This window comes from Stenella coeruleoalba, assembly GCF_951394435.1.
Source record: "Stenella coeruleoalba genome assembly, chromosome: 20".
Taxonomy (NCBI): domain Eukaryota; kingdom Metazoa; phylum Chordata; class Mammalia; order Artiodactyla; family Delphinidae; genus Stenella; species Stenella coeruleoalba.
Window position 1 is genome coordinate 46,536,294 of NC_137166.1, and position 21,072 is coordinate 46,557,365.

Consider the following 21,072-nt stretch of genomic DNA (forward strand, 5'->3'; position numbering starts at 1 on the left):
TCAGGGACAGGGCATCATGGGAGATTCGGCACAAAATGCAGCATTAAAGGTAACCCCTGCCCCCTACCACGCTTGGCTGTGTGTCCTTCCCTGTGCCGGGCCCTGATCCTAGATCGTGCCCAGTGGGACACCCGCCCCCCCCCATGCTCCCAGGCCTCGCTGGATCTCCAGGCCCATGTCCCCACCCGGGCCCCCGCAAGAACACCACACGGAGAGGTTATGGTCACCAGCGACAAGTGCTTTACCAGCAAACACATGAGTCAGGGCAAGTTACATGGTGAGGTGGGGGGCAGTGGGGGTAGGGACGGTCCCCCCAAGTTGGCCTCAGCCAGTGACACCCCGGGACGCGGGCCCAGCCCCACTGTCTTCCCGCTGGAGGCTGCAACGGTTCATCTTCAGCTGAGTCAGCTGGATGTAGCGCAGGACGTTGGTGTCTGCAGGGGAGGTGGGCAGGGCATTATCTGCGTGTCCCGGGGCAGCAGGTGACATCTGCACCACCTCGGCTCACACTTCACGGTCCCCGGCCTTCGGCGGCCCACCCCGCCACGGCTGGTAGAGCCAGAGCCCTTCTCCCAAAGCCCCAACCGAGCAAGCAGAGCAGGGCGTGTCACACGTCCACATTTCTGCATCTGCTGTGCCCTCTGCCAGGAATGCCTCTTCTCAGAGACTCCTGTCACACTTCTTACCCTCCAGTGATAACTGCAAGAAGCCTGTTCCCTCCAAACCGCTCAGCGGGAAAACTCATCTTGCCCCTGCTCCCATACCCTGTGTCATGCACCTGCTGTGCTCCCTCTGCAGTGGCTCCTAAGACAGAACTGAGTATTGTGTCTGCCGCCACCCCACCGCACACACACCCTATGACCTCCCACAGGGCAAGGGACAAGCCTCCAGCTCTGCCAACCCCGCCCCCTGCCAGTCTCCTGGCACTGCCGGGAAACAGGTGAAAGAATAGGTGAGTGTGTGAACAGGTTAGTGAGCAGATGAATTAATTCAGGGGGAGGGGAAAATGGCGATGGGGGAGGGGGTTGTGAGTGGCCAGGGAAGTGGCTGAGTAGGTAAATGGGAAGCAGCAGGACGGGCTCAGGACGGAACAGATGAGAGGTGGTTGGGTGAACGCCAGAGGAACGAGGGGTGAGTGGGCGCGAACGAATGGCAGGTGAGTGGAGGAGTGGGTGTGCAAGGAGTAGATGGGTGGAGGCCAGACGTGGGGTGAGGGGTACAGCATTCATTGAAGCAGCTCTGCCCTGATCCTCCTGCCCTTGTTTCCTCCTCTCTAGCCCCTTTCCCTGCTCCCTCCCCGCCCCCTCACCTGTGGGTTCGCGGCTGCGGGCCTCCTGCAGGTAGCGCAAAGCACGTGCATAGTCGCCCAGGTGGTAGAAGGCAATGCCGGCGCGGTAGGTCGCCTTGAAGTTGCCCTGCTGCTTCTCCAGCACCTTGAGACAGTACTCGCGCACCCGCTCGTAGTTCACCAGCTCCGACTGCAGCAGGCAGGCTGCGGGGGCACCACGACCGACACTCGCAGAGCCTGTCGACACCCCAGGCCTCACCTGACCGCAAGGAGCCTGGCCTTCAGGCTGCGGAGGACCCCTTCCCTTTCCCACGGCTGAACCCGGCCTAAGGGATTGCTCAGGCCACCGGGGGCCGCCAAGCTTCTGACCAATCAAGACAGAATCAATCTGCACCGCCGCTAGAAGGCGCGAAAAACACAGACAGGGGCTCACAGGTGCTTAGCTGGGAGGTGTCTGTAGGGGAGAGTACTAAGGGTGATCTCAGAGGTGAGGGACGGGTCCTTGAATGGCTCATCCAAGGTAGGTTTTTCTCACATGAGGTTCGCAGGTCGCAGCCCAAAGCCCATTTCCTGCATCCCAGCTCCTTCCATTCCCTGTGGTCCCCTAGACTCCCAACCCCTCTTCCTGATCAAGTTCTGAGGTCTCCCACCACAGACCCCAGCCCTAGCCGCTTGAAGCCTCCAGCCGCCCCCCCAAGGCTTGACTAGTGCCTCTCACGTCCCACCCCTCTCACATATGCACCCTCTGCGCTCCCCGACGGCCCCGTACCAGTGAGAGAGTCATAACATTCCACCTCCGTGTTCTCCACCAGGCGCCGCTGCTCCTCGCTGAGGCGGGCTGGCCCTTGGCTGGTGGCGGGCCCGGGGGCGGGGGCGGGAGCGGGCAGGCCTCCAGGGCGGGCCCCCTGCGCCGCCTTCAGTTGCAGCAGTGCCCGATGATACTTGCCGATGGCTTCCCGGAACTTCTTCTCTCGGTAGCAGCGCTGACCCTCCGCCTTAAACGCCACGGCGGCCCGCAGGCTGCTGTCGAGAGCCGCACCCAGGCCCCCCGACGGCTCTGGGGCAGGACTGGACCGAGCCGACCCATGGCGGGGGCTGGGGCCCGGCGGGGAAAGGGCGGGAGGCGGGCACGGCGGAGGCTCCGGGGCAGCGCTGAGCATCAGCACCGGGGACAGCGCGCCGCGCTGCATTGTGGGAAACTCCTGCGGCCGCCGCTGCAGCTACCGCATCGCCCCCCCGCGGGGCTGGTCCCCATTCTTTCTCCGCCCCCGCACCTCCGGTAGCCGACTCCGGCTGCCCCCTATGGGTCTAGAGAAACCCCTCAAGACTTCCCCACTGTCTCCTTCAAATCCCTTCTTCGCACTCCCCTTACCCTCCCAATCCTCCTGCTTGCTCTCCTCTCCCATGCCCAAAGCTCCTAAACCTTTCTAGAAGGAAAGAACAAGTCTGGGAGAAAGAGCAGGAAGATAACAACCTCGTGGAAGGCTGGTTTTCAGACCGCTAGGCATTTGGCATATTGGATAAGAACACAGGCTATGGATGCAAGCTGCCCAGATTCAAATACCTGCTTATTTTCTCACTAGTTGTATGACTTAGATAAATCACCTGAATTACCTGGAACTCTGTATCCTCATCAGTAACATGGGACTATGATAGCAACTTTGGAACCCATTCATTTATCTATGCAACAAACAAATATTCACTGATATCTTTCTGTGCCCAACTCTGGGGCTGGGTGATGCTGGGACATAGCAGGGACTGAGAGAGCCTCAGATTCTACCCTCACTGGGTCCCTAGGGAAGTGGGGGAGACAGACAGTGGCAGCCCAGAGTGGGCTAGCCTGGGAAGTACAGGCAGGGGGGTCGGGGCTGGGACGCGGGAAGCACAACAGGCTCTGACGGCCCAGAGGAGGTACCCAGCATAGGCTGAGGTGGTGAGTGAAGACTTCCTGGAAGAGGGGAGAACTTGATGAACAAGAGAGATCTGCTTCTTGCCCTTATTGAGCTCACTCTCTGGGTAGGAAAACCAGTGGGAAAGCAGTCAAGTGACAGCCCAGAGTGAGGAACACAATAATAAAAGAGTGTAGAGAAGGAAATACATGAGAGGCTTTCGAGAGAAAAACTGAGGGTGAATGATTGTCCTTCAACACTCCTTAGCCGCTTACTCAGGGGTGGGACCTTGGCCAAGCTCCTTGGTCTTCCTCCACCTTCCTTCCGTGTAACAGGGAGGTAACAAGTGAGCTTACTTCAGAGTAGCTGTAGGAACTGAATTATATTATGCAGGTAAAGCACAGGGCCTGGTACAGTAATGGGCAAATAACAGCCAGTGTTTCTTATCGTCCATGAGACTGAGATATGTGGTCGTAAGTGCCTGACGCTGAGTCGGCATCCACATATAGTTGAATAAATGAGTAACTATGTATTAGCACCATTACCCCCCCACACACACACACACCCAAGACCCTAGCTGGAGTCTCATTCCCAAGCACCAAGCCTGCATTTCCACTGTCCCCTCCCCCTCCCACTGCACATCCTTCCCCCGGAGGTCCCATGGCAGTTCCCACCCAACAGGCCCAAACCTGAACATGACACCTTTCATCCCAACTGCAGTATCTGCTTCTATATTTTATTGTACTTTGCTGAGTCTCTCCCTGATCCCCAATCCTCCAAACTTGAACACCTCAGTGGTGAAAACTTCCTCCTCTCTGCACCTCCAAACCCAGGCTTGGTTAAGAGTCTAATATTCCCGAGATTGGATTCCAGAACAGCATTGGTCACCTTTCTGCACCTCGGGCATGTTTTTGTTTTAATTAAAACCTTGGAAACCCACTGATTCATAACAATTATTTTCTGAACACCTACCAAATGGCTAGGTGCTAGGGGCTCGGTAGAAACAGGGGACAACTGTACCTCACAATCCTGCTAGGATGCAATATGCTAGCACATTCGCAACACCTACTAAGTGTCAGACACGGTCCTAAAGCTTTAGGTTTATGTTAACTCACGTCCTCATCACACCACCAAGAGGTCGGTATTATATTATACCTACCGACACTGTGGCACTTCAGAGGTTAAGTAAATCACATCCCATTTAACAAACTTTTGCCATCAAAGGCCCATACTATCACAAACTGATGACCCTCACAGGCCAGTATATGTAATGTGTTAGATTTGTGCAACCGTTAAAAATATTGAATTAGTTGCCAGCATTAGAAGAGCAGAGATATTTATGGAATCACAGATTTTCAGCTTCCTTCGTGAACAAAATCTGAAAATCTGGCAACATCAAGGTAGCTAGCATTCCTCATGACTAGGACAGGCATTCTCAGTTTCTCACAGTCGCCATTGCTCCTAGCTTCTCCCCAACCCGAAGACCGAGTTTCCTTCGCTTGCATTGCGATTTTCCTCTCAGCATCCCTAACTCCCGCAAGCGTTTGCGTTAGGGATCCCCGTTTTGTCCCGCTCAGCGGTGCTTGCGGAAGCCCGCCACTGCCCCCTGGCGGCGGAGTCCAGAATTGTCATCGCGTCTCCCAGCAGCCATTAAGGGACTTGGTGAGAACATCCAATCAGATGGGTGAGAAGCCCGGGAAGTGACCAATCAAAAGCGACAGAGGGGCCAGAATTCGACCACTGAGGATAGAGAGCGCTCGGAATAAAAAACTCTTTTATTGAAGTGGGAGACAGACGCACAAAGAGAGTCTTTTTTTGCTGGGGTCTCGGGGCTCAGGGAGGCCCGGCCGGGGGGTGGCGGAGCAGGCGGGCGGCGACGAGGCTGGTGCCCTGGCGTTGGGGCCGCGCGTACTTGAGGAAGATGGCGGCGAGGCCGGGCGCAGGGCCTCGGAGCGCGGCGCGGACCATAAACGGCTCGACCGCGCCCAGCTCCGCCCGGCTGCGGCGGAGAGACGGAGAAACAGAGATGAGGCAGGGGTAGCGGGGAATAGGAGACGACCTGTCCTCGGAGCTTGGGGCTCGAGGCTGAGAAGACAAGCTGACTTGGGTCCCCGAGGACTTCTCAGGAGTTCTCTCGAGGTCGGACACGCGGTCCATCATCTAGAGTGACTGGAGGGCGCTGACGAGGGGCAGACCCCCTACTTTTCCCTCAGAGCGCGGCTATGGGAGAGCCAGGACCCGCGGAGAGGGAAGGACTGGGGCTGAGGATGGGCGGACAGACATCCAGCTCTACCCTAGGGCACGGGCTGGAGGAAAAGATGATTCACCCTGCCCCGCGGTGGCGTGGTTAACAAGGAGATGAGGGACTCCAGCAGCTAAAGGGACACCAATTCGTGGCCAGGAAGGGAGCTAAGGGACTCGAGGCTGGCAGACCTCTCGTTCTCAACCCTGGAACGCAGCTAGAGCATCTTCTGGGCCTGAGGAGATCCTATTTTTCACCCTGGGGCAAGGTTAAGGGCCCCCACATCTGAACAAACACCCCAGTCTCTCAGACACCCCCAGAGAAAAGCAAATGGGACCCCCCAGACGAGGCAGACACCCCATTCTCTCTCGCACCCAGCAAACAAGTCTAGCCCCACCCCAGCCCCCAGCCCCCCGCACACACACCTAATTGTGTCACATTCTCTGAGACGGGAAAGACGGCGACCAAGAAGGTAGGCCCTGAAGCCACAGAGAACCTCCGCCGCGGCCATACCTGTAAAGCGCCGGCTCGGGCCCGGAACCCGCCCCGTGGAGCACCCGGTGTGCCAGGCTCAGTGCTGCAGCGGCACGGCGACCCGGCTCCCATCCTGCTGCCTCGGCCTCCAGCAGAGACAGCTCCAAGAAGTAAGTGGCAAGTAGCAACACCTGCCATTGTGGCGGGGAGCAATCAAGTCACGCCCCTTCCCGTGCAGGCCACGCCCCTAGCCGCGCAGGTCACGCCCCTGCCCCGCGCACCTGGGGGCCGCTCCGGGCCAGCGCAGCAAGTATCCCGAGGCAAAGTAGCGGGCCCGGGTGGTGCAGCCGGAAATCCAAGCGGCTCAGGATGCGGCGCTCCGCGCACAGAAGCTCGGCCCGCGAGAAGGAGCCATCGCCCAGGAGGCAGAGGGAGGCGGGCTGGGAATTGGGGGGAAAGAGGTGGAGGAATCTTGAACCCCGGCTCGTTACTCCCTGCCCTTGAGCTCCTGGGATCGGTTCAGTCCCTGTGCTGTACCTCAGTTTCCTGGTCTGTAAAATGGGGCCATTGATTTGTTGTCTGGAAATCGTGGGAAGCAGAGGCTTCAGAGTCAGATAGACTTGGTTCCCGAGCTCAAACCTTACCATTTACTCTCTGTGTGACATGGACATCCACTGAAGCTCTCTAAGATTCAGTTTCTTCATCCATAAAACGGAGATGTTACTCCCTACTTCACCAGGCAGTTCTGATACGGCACTGAGTTTATGCATGTTAACTATAACTACTCAAGAAGGACTATAGGGGCTTCCCTCGTGGCGCAGTGGTTGACAGTCCGCCTGCCGATGCGGGGGACACGGCTTCGTGCCCCGGTCCGGGAGGATCCCACATGCCGCGGAGCGGCTGAGCCCGTGAGCCATGGCCGCTGAGCCTGCGCGTCCGGAGCCTGTGCTCCGCAATGGGAGAGGCCACAACAGTGAGAGGCCCGCGTACCGCAAAAAAAAAAAAAAAAAAAAAAAAAAAAAAAGGACTATAACTACTCTAACTATTCAAGACTGAGTTCAAGTCCCAAATGTGCCTTTGGGCAAATGTCTTCCTCTCTCTGGGCCTCAGTCTCTTCCTCTGTTAAAGGGACACACTGGTAGCCTCTACCACAGGCAGACATGCTGGGATTCCAAGAGTAGGTAAAGTGCTCGCTTGGCACACAGTAGGCATTTAATCTGTGATGCGGCGAAGAAGGGCTCCACCCTCCCAAGCCCCGCCCCGGGAGTACCTCTGGAAGCACGCACTCTTCCATTTTGCACGCCACGAACAGGCAGGCCACGCCCAGCAGCTGCAGGCGGTGTAGGCGCACTCGGCCCGCGCCTAGGTAGGAATCGAGCAGGTGCACGGCCAGGTAGAGCGTGTCCCCCGCCAGGCCCAGGTACTCCTGGGGAGAGGCGCAGGTAATCACCATGGTTCTAGGATGCTACGCAGGCCCAGCCCTTTCTCCCTCCCCATTACGTACGTGAACCTGCACTAGCCAGTCCACCACTAGCGCGCGCATCTCCGGGGTCACGGTGCGGGGCAGCGCCCTCCGGGGCAGCGCGCGGCACACCTGGGGTCGGGCAGGAACGGCCTCACTCTCCTCACCTGTGCCTCGGCTTCTCTCCCGGTCTCCAGCCCTGGGTGCAGCAATCTCCTCGCACCAGTTGGATGTCCCGAGTGCCACACACAAACTGGCTTCCGACGTCCCCTCCGAATATGCTCTTCCGTGTCCCCATCTAGAACCCTGGACGCCTCACTTTCCATCTCTCCAGTCTAGCCCCCATGGCCACAGGACTTTCTGAGCATCTCCTCCCGGGTTCCCAGACTCCAATCTTAGTCACCAAGCCTCAACCCATCCTCCTCAGAGCACCCAGAGGGTCTTTCTAAAGTATAAATCTGACCAAGGAACTCCCCTGCTTAAAACCCTTCCTTGGCTTTCAGTACCCTTAGGAGAAAATCCCAATTGCTCTCAGACTCTCTCAGGCCCTGCTCCAACATCACCTCTTCCCTCTCTCCCCTCACAACCCACACTCCTGCTCCAGCGTTCTTTTGGCCCTAGACTATGCCAAGCTCATTCGTACCTCAGGACCTTTGCACTTATGTACCGGCCATTCCCTCCAGCTGAAATGGTCATTCCCCACTCCTTGCATTGCTGACTTCTCGGTCATTCCAGTCTCAGCTAAAATTTCCCTGACTTTTTCTATACTTTTCCTTGCATGCCATCATCTCTATCTCATTGCTTTATTTTCTTCATAGTATTTCAGTCTGGAGATACCCTGTGTTTCCTTGAATGTTTTGTCTTTTTGCCCCACTAGACTGCTGGCACCACGAGGGCAGTGATTTCTGTTCAGATCACAGCTGTGTCTTGGTTCCTAACAGAGACCCTGACCCAGGAGAGATGCTCACAAGATGTTTGTTAAATAAACACATCCCTTCAGTATTTCTTCTGGCAGTGCCTGTCTCAGACAGTTAACTGTGGACCACCGTGGCCTGTGTTTGGTTTTTGTGGCCCTTCTGAAATTATCACCCGCATTTGTTTGTCTCCCCACAGTGAGGACAGACTATCTCATGTTGTCCATCGCAGCATCCCCAGTGCCTAGAACATGCTCAGAAACATTTGTTATAACTCGCTAAATAGTTGGTAAGTGAGTAAATGTGAGGGACAAGTACGAGAGGTTATGCAATACCAAAGGAGGGGCTGCAGACAGCCTGGGGAAGATGGGAAAGGGCATTCCCGGCAGTGGAAACCACACAGGTAACAGTGCGAGAGAAAAGCCAAGTTGTGGATGGCAGTGGTGTAAAAGCTGCAAAGTCGGGTGGGAAGCGAGGTGAGAGGCTGGCGAGGTGGGAGTTAGGGAATGCTTGCTGAGTGGGCGTTGGGCGAGCGAGTCAGCTTTGGCTTCCTCTAACCCGACAGCCTCTGCCGCCCTCCAGGGATGTGGGCGGCGCCAGAGTTGCCCAAAGCCCGCTGGTCCACGAGTGTCCCGCCCCGGTCCCACTCACCATGACTTCGGCGAAGATATCCCCGGCGTACTCACGTTCTCCCTCCAGCCCCAGCGCGCTCAGAGCCTCCTCCAGCCCCGGCGGCGCGCACGGCCCGGGGGGCCTCTCCGGGCATCCTGGGGAGGCCCTCCTGCCCGCGGGGACGCCGTCGGGGACTGGGGTGCTCCGAGGCTCGGGATCGAGGTGGGCAGTTGGACTCTGCAAGGGAGAGGGGGTGGGGTCAGGGCCTGGAGAAAGGCCCAAGCCAGGAGGTGGGAACCTGGCTCCTGTATCTCACCAGCATCCTTCAGGCTGGAGTCAAGGGCCAAGCCGAACTCCCGCCTCTTCCCGCTGGAGCTGAGGACCCGCGGTGGGCGCTTTAAATGCGCCTGGGCGCATGCGCGCTGAGCACGCCTCACCTGGGCAGGCGCACAGGCAACGGCGAATGCTACGCGGGCTGGCTCTGCACCCTCCAAACCTTCTATGTCAGACAGCTGGATCAAATCCTCTTCCTGCTACTTACTATATGACTGACGCAGGCCCTCTGAGCCTCACTCTCCTGACCTATAAAGTAAGGATTTGAAAACTTAGCCGACAGAGTTATCCTGAGGAATTTGTAAGATGGTTTAAGTGTCCAGCACAGGGATTAATACAGTTAAAGCTCAAGGCATGGGAGCTATAAAATCACATAACAAATATTAATAGAGGGCCTCTGTCCCCTGTAGTGGGTATTCAGGGATGAGCAAACCACCTGTGGTCGCTGCCTTTACCAAGCCCACACAGCCTACTGTGGAGGTGACCGGCACAAGACCGGCGATCGGTCTGGACTAGTGCAGCGGCCTCTTTACTGCTCTCCCTGTACCCATCCTCTATAGTCTGCTACCCACATGCAGTTGGAAATGACCCTGTGACACCTAATAAGTCAGATCACACTCTGCCTCTCTTCAGAACATGTGGCTCCCATATCCCTCAAGTGGAAAGTCCGAGCGGCCCTATATTAGCTTCCCATCCCAAACACACCTTTGAGCTCATCTCCTATCCCCCTCACTCATTCCTCTCCCACCACACTGGCCTCCTGGCTCATCCTCACCCACACCAGGCACAGTCCTACCTCGGGGCCTTTGCACTGGCTATTCCCTCTGCGTGGAACCTCTTCTGTCAGAGATCCTTCATTTCCTGTAAAGTGTTTACTCAGATGTTACCTTCTCCATAAAAAGTGCCATCCTAAGCATTTCCTGTTCCCATTCTTTCGATGCACTTATTCTCTTCTTAGCCCTTCTGCTTTATTTATTGTCTCCCTCCTGACTAGAATGTGAACCCCATGAGGGCAGGGCTTATCTAGTTTTTTGTTTGTTTTTCATTGCTGTATTCTCAGTGCCTAGAACAGGGCTTAGCACATAGTCGGTACTCAAACGTTTGTTGAATGAATGAACAGGCTGGATGTAATTTTTATTTTTTTAAATTTATTATTATTATTATTATTTTGCGGTACGCGGGCCTCTCACTGTTGTGGCCTCTCCCATTGCGGAGCACGGTCTCCGGACGCGCAGGCTCAGCGGCCACGGCTCACGGGCCCAGCCGCTCCGCGGCATGTGGGATCTTCCCGGACCGGGGCACGAACCCGTGTCCCCTGCATCGGCAGGCGGACTCTCAACCACTGCGCCACGAGGGAAGCCCTGGATGTAATTTTTAAATGATCTGGAAGGGCCTCTTTGAGGAGGTGATGTTGAAACTGAAACCTGTAAGAGGAGGAGCCAGAAACACAAAGAGAGGGGAGAATATCCCGGGTGGAGTGAAGAGCAGGAGCAAAGGCCCTGAGGTAGGAGAGCTTGCTATTTTCAGGCATTGCGAGGGCAGTGAGGCTGGAAAAGTGAGCAGAGAGAAGAGTGTGAGATCCCGGACCACTGGCCTTCTGTCATACTTAAAATAAAACAAACTCCTTACCTTCAGCACAAGGTCCTTTGGGCACATTGTTACCTCTCTAAACTCATTTCCTTCTACTCTCCCCATTCCTCAGTCTTTCTGAAATACCCTGTCTTCTTTATGTTCCCCAAACACATCAGACACCTGCCTGCCTCAGGACCTTTGCACTTGCTGTTCCCTTTGCCTGAACCCCTGATGAGAACCTGGATATTTATATGCTCAGAGTATCTCTACACAGTACAGGCAGACCTCAGAGACCGTGCAGGTTTGGTTCCAGACCACCCCAGTAAAGCAAATATCACAATAAAGTGAGTCACACACATTTTTTTGGTTTCCCAGTGCACATACAAGTTGTGTACACTATACTGTAGTCTATTAAGTGTGCAATTGTATTATGTCTAAAGAAACAATGTGCATACCTTCATTTTAAAATGCTTTATTGAAAAATATCACACACACACACAAAACAACAAAAGAAAAACAAAAAACTCGCTAACCATCATCTGACAATACAGGGTTACCACGAACCTTCAATTTGTAAAACATGCCGTATCTGCCAAGTGCAATAAAGCAAAACACAATAAAATGAGATATGCCTGTACGAAATAACTACAAAGGGAAAGTAGTAACTTTACAGAGGAGAAATCTGACAGACGCCACCTTAACCAAGGAATCAAAGTCATCACCAGGAATAGGACAGATCACCTCATGTGCCTCCTGATAGGATGCACTGAGAGGGGCATCTCATTTTGGGGAATTCCTTTCAAAAACAGCTTACATATAACCACAAGGAAACATCAGGCAACAAACTCTGAGGAGCATTCTGCAAAATAACTGCCCTGTAAGCTTCAAACCAGACAACTGAATGCAACGTGTGAGCCTGGACTGAGTCATTAGCCAGGACTTTTCTTTTGTATTTGGGGACATTAATGTGACTATCAGTAAAATCTGATCAAAGTCCAAGAGAAAAGCATTGTATCAATGTTAATTTCCTGACCTTGATAATTGGACCGTGATTATGTAAGAGAATGGTCTTGTTTGGGGACAGATACATAAATATCGGGGCGGGGGGATAAAATCAGTGTAGCAGATCACGGAGAACCTGCGTCAAGGGTAGATGAAAATGTTTCGTACTTTTTAAAAATTAATTTTGGAGATTTATGGAAAGTTGCAAAGAGAGGACAGAGTCCCCATATACCCAGACGCAGTTTCCCCTATTAACATTTTAGTGTGGTCTTGTCACAATTTAATGAACCAATAGGGACATAGTATTATTCAAGTCCACGCACTATTCACATTTCCTGACTTTTTACCTAATGTCTTCTCTGTCCCAGGACCCCATTCAGGACACCACATTACATTTAGTCTTCATGCTTCCTAAGGCGTCTCTCGGCTGTGACAGCTTCTCAGGTTCTCCTTGTTTTGAACAACCTTGACAGTTCTGAGAACCAGTGGTCGGGTCTTGTGCAGAACATCCCTCAGCTGGAATTTTCCTGATGCATGTTTTCTCTTTATTAGACTGAGAGTGTATGTTTCAGGAAGACCCCAGAGGTAAAGTATCATCTAATCGCCTCCCATAGGAGGTACACATTGCCGACATGATTCACCACTTGACGTTGACCTTGACCACCTGCCTGATGCAGCTCCACTTTCTCCACTAAACAGTTGCCTTCCCCCCTTTCCATACTGTACTCTTTGGAAGCAAGTCACTTTGCAGTCCATACCAAAGGAGTGGGGGCCATGTTTCCCCTCTTTGAAGGCAGACTATTTACAGGTATTATCCGGAATTCTGTACAGATATGTCTGTTCTCACCATTTGTCATTTATATCAGCACAGACTCATTTATTTTACCCCTTGGGTATAACCCAATACTATGCTATTTATTGTCGCTCAAATTGCTTTCAGCTGTGGCCACTGGGGGCTCTTTCCCATTGGCTCCTGTGTCCCTTCAACGCCCCGTCAGTGACGGTATGGTTTGGTTCTAGTAGGTCCTTATTTTCGGGCACAAGATGTTCGGGTTCATCTTGTACATTTTCTGCTCCAGTCCTAGAATCACTGTGGTACTATTTTTAAAGTTTCAAAGTTTTCAACGAGTCTGCAATTATCTCAAAATTAAAGTTAAAAATATGTGAATCGCTACACTTTTGGGGAAAGCTATCTGGCATGTATTAAAATACAGCAACTCCAGAATGTAGGCCACAAAAACTTAAAAAGCACAAGCGCGGTAAGATGGATTTTACACTGTCAAAGGTTTATTACAGCACTGCTGGTGGCCGCAAACAAACTGGGAGCCAAGTGGATTCTTGTCGACAGGGGGCAGCTGAGTCGGTTGAGGCACATCCAAGCCGAGAAAGCAGAGGAAGCTCGTGAAGCGGCTGGAGGCATGACAAGCGTCCACGAGGAGTCCCCCCAAATGCAGAAGGGTGGCTCAGAGAGGAGGATCTCATTCCTACCAATGACCCAGCAAGCCTACTGATGTACATATGCTGGCGGGGGGGGGAGGGGGAAGATGCAGCAGTATAGAGCCCAGCAGCTCGACGACCTCAGCTGGGAGGAAAGAGTTATGCAGACAGAGGGACAGCCTTTCACGGCACTGTGTCCACTGGCACAGGGGTAACATGAGGACCAGAATGACCCACTCAAGGCCTGGGGGCAGTTTTGAGTTTCCTCCTCCTTTTACAAAACTTGTGAAACTGTCTAAATGCACATGACAAAAGACAGATCTAGTCAAAATTTAATTTTCCTAATTGGTAGAATTTATTAAAACACTCCCCTCTAAAACTCCCTATTTGGGAAAATTTCTCCTACCGAAAACAGAAGCACCACTACAGCTACAGATATACATTCAACTGAGGGCAGCAGCTGAGGAACCCGTGGGAGGCCTCCGTGGACTGTTAAGACAACCACTAACTGGCTGAGGTAGATACGGGGGTGGACCCACACGAAGGTCTGAGTGACAGTGTGGTGTGACAAGAAAATCTAGCACCGGTCACCTCCAGGGGCTGGACAAGAGGGAAGAGTAAAAGGCTTTTCTTTGCAATTAATTTTTATTGGAGTATAGTTGCTTTTAAAAGGCTTTTCTTCATAAGCCTCTCTGACGTTTATCATATGACCACCAGGACATACTTTTGTAACTCAATTCATAATAAAGTCCATATGAAGTTAGAAAACAAAAAAAATGCCTTGAGTCTTGGTTGTAGCATCTGACTTTTCCTCTACCCCCATTTACAATCTCAAAGCCTCCGTGTGTGTGAAGGCCTACACCTTCTAGCAAAATCTGACGTTAAATTCACCTGTGCCGGGGCTCCGCAGGGGCAGCCCTGGCCCTGGGGTCTGAGAGGAGTGACTCAAGCATGGTGACTCCAGGATTAAAGGGACAGGTGCCAGAGGGGTCCCAGAGCTGTGAAGGCTGTAACCCAACCTGAGGTGCTCCCAGCCGACCGCCACCACACATCCCATTGATCCACCAAGGGTTGTGTATCAGAATTGGGGGCCATAGGTAAGATGGGGTGAGCAGGCAGTGCCCCCTTCCAGGGCTCAAGGGCCACAGGAAATGAGTCCTCTCCCTCCCACACCCACTCCAGGGCCCAGCGACACCACGCACCCCTTCCACCCCCATCTCTCCACCCCACCTCTTTTTTCCCAAGCAGCTTCCGAGGGACTGCAATGGTCTCTGTCCTCTGTACCCCCCGCCCAGGCGCCTTCCCCAAACTCTTGGGCAGCTTCCGCCCAGCGGCCCCCACCCTCCACCCTGAGCTTGCGCACACCTCCCCCCCTCCTCGTGGCTCCCAGGCCCTGGGGCCAGAAGGATGGGAGCCGCAGGCAGCTGCTGCCCGGGGCCAGACTCCGGAAGCAAGGAAAGGCCCGGGGGTTGGGCCCCAGGCTGAAATGAGTGTCTTTATTGCTTGTACCGTACAAACACGAGGGATGCAGACAGGCCGGTGGGAGGAGGGAGAACTGTCAGGTTAAGGACATACACACACAGACAGGAAAAGTCAGAACCCACCCACCCAAACCAACCCCCCCCACCCCACCCCAGAATGTCTCTCTGTGACCTACCTACAGAAGGTGGGCTGAGGTGATCAAAACCACAGAAACTAAATCCCAAACCCCAGAGATGCTGGGGGGAACGGGGCAGGGGGGACAGGGCAACAGGTGGACCTCAGGTGTGGCTCCCCTGCTAGGCTAGCACCCCTCCCCCTCGGGTTGAAATGCTTGAGCCAGGGGCGGGGCCCAAGCCCACACACAGCACGCACACTCGAGGCCGGGACTCACTTGCCCTCGCACACACATACCCAACACACATGCACACACACACACCCCACGTGCATCTGCATCCCAGATGCACAGGCACGCCCACAGACACACACAGCCTGAGGCACGCACGTTGAGTGCCCACAGCACTGACACGTTCACCTTAAGGCTGCAGAACGCGGGGCCCGGAGAGGGGGAAGGAGTGAGGTGGCCCGGAGCCTCCCTTCTCAGAGGCCCCTACCTCGGTTCGTACCAGACACCCAGCCCCACCCACTCTTCGACCCAAGTCCACCGGGCCCAATACTGTCTCGGTGCGAGATGTGTAACAGCCGAGGCTGGCGCCCCTCCACCCCAGGCAGAGAGAAGGGGGAGATCCCGGCCCCCATCCTCAGAAGGGGCGGGGCCAGGCCCGGGCTCCAGCAGGAGGTAAGGAACAGGGCTGGTGGGTGGGGAAGCCAGCCCCCAGATGCTCCTCCTGCCTCATCCCCAGGGTCAGAAGAGCAGCTTAGGGGATGGGGGAAGACAGGGCCAGGAGGCAGCGCCCATCCCCTGGGCCCCCTCCCGGTTCCCCACGGGGTAGAGCAGGCCCCCTCCTCACGAGGGAGTCCTGAACCCCCAATCCTGCATGCGGCTTCCAAAGGCCCTCACCTACTCCCGCACCTCCGATCCCTGGACATTATTGCTTTTCCGCCCCCATGGGAGAAGGAGGCTGGATTGCCCCACGCCAGGCCACTCCGCGCCTAACGACAGGGCAGGGAAGGCAGCACCAGGGCGCTGTCCACCGGGTGGCCCACCACAAGGCAGCCTCTGACAGAAGCAGCAACCCAGAGGCAGGGCTGCCCCATGGGTGCCCCAGCCAGAAATTCAGGTGGGCCCCACGGCTCCATGCTTCGCCCCTCACTGGGGCTTTATGTTGATTAAAAACCGGCATCTCTCCAACCGCCCAAAGGCCTGGTCCGGGGGCAGGCAGTGGAGAGTCTCCCAAATCCTGGTCTGGGCACAAAGGTGAGGGCAGGATAGGATCCTGTAGGCAGGGCCACTAGGACCACTGAGGTGAGTTTGGCAGAGGGCTGAAGAAAAAACTGGAAATGGGGGTCAGAAGGTGAGGGATGGGGACACAAACAAAGAAGGCAAAATAAAAAGTTTAAAAAAAAAGCCCCCCCCCCCCAACCCGGTGGTGACGGCAGCCGCGCGTGCGTCCTGTGGCAGTGGCAGCGGCGGCAGGCAGCTCACTCTGCTCACTCTCGGATGCTGGCCGAATAGGAGAACTGGGGGAAGTGGGTCCGCTGGTCCAGTTCGAGTAAGCCCAGGCTGTCATCTGCGGGGGTCGGTGGAGGTGGATTGGGGAGAAGCGGTCTGCAGGGGGCCCGGGCACCCCACCCAGCCCCAGGAAGGGCTGCAGCCAGACCACAGTGCAACCCCCAGCTGGCGCGCTATCCCCAAGAACGAGAACGGGGACCACCGGACCGAGGCTTAGGGGTTTCCTCTCAGCCACAGCTCCACCCTGGGCCAGAGCCCTGGCCCACAGGCCCCACCGCCTGCTCACTCAGCCTCCCGAGCTCCCCCCAGCTCCTCTGCCCCAGGCCACACCGGGGTCCAGCCCAGACTTCTATGGCCCAGCCCCTGCCCTGGGCGCCACTCCTACCCCCAGCAATCCTCCCCTCCACATGCAGCCGAGGCGGGGGTACTTGCTAAAGCCCTGATGCAACCCTTCCCTCCTCTGCCCAAGACCCTTCCATGGCTCCCCGTGCAACACATCCGTACTCCTCCAGTGGCCCCCGATATCCTCCTGCTCTGGCCCTGATGCCCTCGCCCATCCCCCATCTATTCTGACCTCTGCAATGCTCCCATTTCTGGGAGTCCCGTATGCCACTCCTTCTGCCAAGAGCAAGTCTCAGCTGCCATGTCTCCTTCTCCAGGAAGCCCTCCCTGACTCACAGGCCAAGTCAGGCATTTCCTCTGAGCTTCTCCAGACCCTGTACTTCTAATACCACAGGCCTGATCACTCTGGGCTGTCACCCAACGTGGACTCTGAGCTCCCTGAGGGCAGGACCCAGGGCTGTCTCGTCACGGCTGTGTCTCCAGCACCGGGCAGGTGAGAGTAAGAACTCAAACAGCTACAGAATCACTGAACCCATCCAGCCCCAAAGACCTGAGCAACTTGGGAGACAACCATGGGCACTGATGGCTCCTCAAGTGCCTCCTGCCCAGCCCTCTCCCCCGAGTGCTGCGGCCAGGGGCTCCTGGTGACCCTCACCAGGTCTACCGGTGGGCCAACGGCGAAAGCCCTGGCGAACATACTGCAGGGCAAAATGCCCAGACACGGAGGGGGACCTGTGAGCTTCCTCCTGGAGAACTGGGCCAAGAGCAGACCCCACCCCTCCACCGCCCAGCCAGGCCCACGGGGAGAGGGGGCCTCAGACACTCACAGCGGTCCGGGGGTGTGATTGTGATGGACTGGGCGGTGAACTCGTCGTCAAAGTACCTTGTGTCAACCTCAGATGTGACCTGAGGTTTGAAGGGTGGCAGGAGCTGTGGAGGAGACGAGTCCAGGCTCAGGTCCCTGAGAAGCGGAGGCCCCAGCCAAGGTCCCCCAGGAGCGGCCGGGCTCCCGCAGGGAGCAGGCAGGCAGTGGGCTCACCTTCTTCTGCACCACGTCCTGCCAGTTGATACTGAGGAAGAACCTGTGCTCCATGACCTCCGTGGCATCACTGGGCCCCCCGCCGAGCCTGGGCAGAGACGGCCATCAGCACCCGCCTCCCGGGGCAGCCAGGGCCTGGGAGACGGGCTTTCGGTGCAGGCCCTGAACAACCTTTAATGATTCTGTCCCGCCACAGACCACCACCTCACAGAGGAGGAATCTGAGGCTCAGGGAGGGAGCTCCTGTGCCCAGGGTCACATCCTGCGAGCTGAGAGGGTGGGCTTGGCAGACGGCCGCTTCACATCCTGGCTCTGCCACCCTAGGCTGGGTACAGGGCCACCCTGTTCCTCAGTGTCGCCATGAAACAAGGCAGGGAGGCCAGAGGGCTAAGCACAGGCCTAGGCAAGGGAGTGCTCCCTAAGTGCCAGCTGTGGGGACGATCAACACACATCGAGCACCCCACGGGCGAGTGCACCTGTGGGCGCTGCCCCCTCCAGGCCGAGGGAAGTGGCAGCAGGTGACACTGGGCTGGGCAGGGCAGACGCCAGCCCTCACCTCTGCTTGGGGTCCTTCTTAAGCAGCCCAGCAAGCAGGGACTTGGCCTCAGGGCTGAGCGTGCGCGGGAAGCGGATCTCCTCCATGAGGATGAGCTCGAAGAGGCGCTCGTGGTCCTGGTTGTAGAAGGGCAGGCGGCCGCACATCATCTCGTACATGACCACGCCCAGCCCCCACCAGTCCACCGCCCGGCCGTAGTCGTTGTCCTCCAGCACCTGAGCAAGGGGGGGCGATGAGGGGCCAGGCCCACATCCCCCGGGGCCAAGGCGCTGAGAGGGGCCCGAGGGGGACACGGCCCTGCCCGGGGCTGGGAGGGCCACCTAAGGAATTGGAGCCCTGCCCTCAGAGGGTCTGGGCGGGGGAAACACACAGGGCTGAGGGCCCCCTCCTCCCTTGGCCTCACACGCCCCTGGGCCCTCCAGCCCCAGACACCTCGGGCGCCAGGTATTCAGGGGTCCCACAGAAGGTTTTCATGGTGGCCCCGTCACTGACGCCCTCTTTGCACAGGCCGAAGTCAGTGATCTTGATGTGGCCATCTTTGTCCAGCATGAGGTTTTCCAGCTGTAGGAAAAGCCAGTGAGTCAGGGATACAACGTACCTCAGGGTTTCCTGCCACCCCTGAAACCCCACACACCCCGGCCCTTCCCTGGAGGAGGCTGTGGCCTGGGGTAGTGGCAGCTGTGCCAGGGGCTCCAGGGGGGACCAGAGGTCACACCCCAGCAGAGGGTTAGGCCCTCCGAGGTTCAGGGGGAGGCCAGACCCGACACCTCCCCAGCGCCCCCTGCCCCCAGGGAGCTGGTAAAAAGCGGGGCAGGGAGAGACAGGAGCCAGGTCCTGCCCAAACTGCTTCCCCCACTGCGGGCTGCGGCTGTCACACTTTGGACGTAAGGAACACTGTCTTTCTTTCTCCTCTTTTTTCCTAAACTTAACACAAATGGGCACTTTAGTGGGCCTCTGTGTAACCTCCACCAGGTCAATAAAGACCACCACCTGCCCCTTAGGAGCCCCACGTGCCCCTTCCCGGTTATTAGCCACCACCTCCTCCAACACAGAAAGAACTTTCCTTCTCTGCTTTTTAACATTTTTTCCACCTCTATATATACACACTGTAAACGACGCAGACTCCCCTCATCTGTCCTGGCTTTCCCCTCAGCCTCAGCCCGTGAGACCCGCCCAGGCTATCGTGTGTGGCTGTAGTTGGTCCTCTTGAACTGCTGTGCAGACTTCCACTGTGTGGATACACCTTCATGTCTTTCACCCACTTTCCGACAACGGACACTTGGGTTGCTTCCAGTTTGGGGTCAGTGCACACAGTGCCGCCAGGAGCTTGTGCGTCCACATTGAGACAGACACAGGCACCTGTTCCCGCGCATGCTCCTAGGGCAGAATGACTGTCTCACAGGGGACACGTGTGTCTGGCGTTGGTGGGCTCAGCCGGGCCATCTCCTAAAGCGCTTGGACCAACTGACACCCTCTGGCTGCACAGCAGGAAGCCTGGAAGGGCCCCACGCAGGGCCACCTGCTGTGGAACCACCCACCTTGGGCCTGGGTGGGAGGCTCAGCTCTGAGAAGGACAAGACAGACAGACCCTCCATGGAAGGGGACGCTCAGCAGACGGGCAGAAGGCCTGTGCACGGCCTGCCCAGCCAGGAGGCGACGGCACGCTCACCTTGATGTCACGGTACACCACGTCCCGCGAGTGCAGGTACTCCAGGGCTGAGACGATCTCCGCACCATAAAAGCGGGCCCGCTCCTCCGTGAAGACGCGTTCCCGGGACAGGTGGAAGAACAGCTGCCAGCAGAGGAGGCAGGGGAGGTAAGACCCCGGCCCAGAGGAGGGGAGGAGGGGACCGTGTGCGGCCCCGGCACCCAGCCCACTGATGAGGTGACACCTGCCCCACGAACCGGCAAGTGACGGCAAGAAAGCCCAAGTGAGGGGCGGTGAGTAGAGAAGAACTCACGTGAGCCAAAAAAAAGAAAAGAAAAGAGAAAGAAAAAAAGAGCAAGGGATAAAGAGCAAAGGGTAGACACCAGGCGCTGAGTGGAGAGTGAGGGGGGTGGCAGGAGGGGGCAGGCGAACGAGGAGCGACAGCCAGCAAGCAGAGGACCACGACTCAGGAGCAAGTGACAAGCTGTGAGACCAAATGGGAGAGATGAAGCCAGTGAGTGACACCTGCGTGGAGAGAAGGGTGTGAGGGGCGAGGAGCGGGTGACGGTGAGCGACAGCAAGTGGCTGAGCGCTCGCATCAGGAGGCCGCACTGACAGCAGAGGAACGGGGGATCCTGACCCGCAGACGCTTTCTCCGCGCCTTTAAGAACGTCCTTGTAGCGCTGTTGGCCAAGCACCCACACAGCCCTCTGCACAGCTTTCTGGACCTCAGTTTGCATCCTGCCTACCAACTCACTAGCTGTGGGAACTTGGACAAGTCACTTAACTGCTCTGAGCCTGTTTTCCCTCCTGCACGACAGAAATGGTGATGCCTGCCTCAAGGGGAGGGGGGCGGATGGAACAAGATGACACCCAGCAAGTCTCCCTCTGCCCCCCACACCCGGAAAGGCAGCCAGGGGGCAGCGCAGCTCACCTCGCCACCGTTGGCGTACTCCATCACGAAGCACAGGCGGTCGTGGGTCTGGAAGGCGTACTTCAGCGCCTGTGGGGAAGGAAGGCGGCCGGGATAGGAGGTGGGAAAAAGGAGGGCTCTCCGCTCGGCCCTGGGAGGCGGGGGCGCTGCTGGTTCTGCACATACACCCCCAGGCCTGGCTCAGGCCGTGGGAATCAGGCGGCCAGGTTTCAGATCT

At 56.6% G+C, this 21,072-nt stretch overlaps 3 protein-coding genes across 6 annotated transcripts in view; all 3 read right to left on the reverse strand.

Moving 5' to 3' along the window:
* Positions 1-260: 260 nt before the first annotated feature.
* Positions 261-2,478, reverse strand: TTC9B (tetratricopeptide repeat domain 9B; the record flags this gene model as incomplete). The annotated part of the gene is made up of 3 exons (XM_079908701.1): positions 261-434; positions 1,310-1,492; positions 2,058-2,478. 3 exons carry the CDS (start codon positions 2,476-2,478, stop codon positions 325-327), a joined length of 714 nt encoding a protein of 237 aa, XP_079764827.1. The 3' UTR covers positions 261-324.
* Positions 2,479-4,968: 2,490 nt separating this feature from the next.
* Positions 4,969-10,870, reverse strand: CCNP (cyclin P; the record flags this gene model as incomplete). Its single annotated transcript, XM_079906642.1, has 8 exons — positions 4,969-5,176; positions 5,933-6,084; positions 6,175-6,333; positions 7,164-7,319; positions 7,398-7,487; positions 8,921-9,147; positions 9,198-9,318; positions 10,844-10,870. The coding sequence occupies 8 exons, from the start codon at positions 10,868-10,870 to the stop codon at positions 5,011-5,013; spliced, it is 1,098 nt and encodes a 365-aa protein (XP_079762768.1). The 3' UTR covers positions 4,969-5,010.
* Positions 10,871-16,203: 5,333 nt separating this feature from the next.
* The window catches only part of AKT2 (AKT serine/threonine kinase 2), a 47,235-nt gene continuing 42,366 nt past the window's right edge, over positions 16,204-21,072 (reverse strand). For all 4 annotated transcript variants that reach the window (XM_079908674.1, XM_079908675.1, XM_079908676.1 and 1 more), the window contains exons 8-14: positions 20,856-20,924; positions 19,943-20,065; positions 18,706-18,834; positions 18,274-18,488; positions 17,719-17,806; positions 17,507-17,609; positions 16,204-16,395 (exon numbers count right to left, since the gene is read on the reverse strand). In XM_079908674.1, coding sequence (XP_079764800.1) covers positions 16,316-16,395; positions 17,507-17,609; positions 17,719-17,806; positions 18,274-18,488; positions 18,706-18,834; positions 19,943-20,065; positions 20,856-20,924 — 807 coding nt within the window. In that variant the 3' untranslated portion in view covers positions 16,204-16,315. The remainder of the gene's footprint in view (positions 16,396-17,506; positions 17,610-17,718; positions 17,807-18,273; positions 18,489-18,705; positions 18,835-19,942; positions 20,066-20,855; positions 20,925-21,072) is intronic.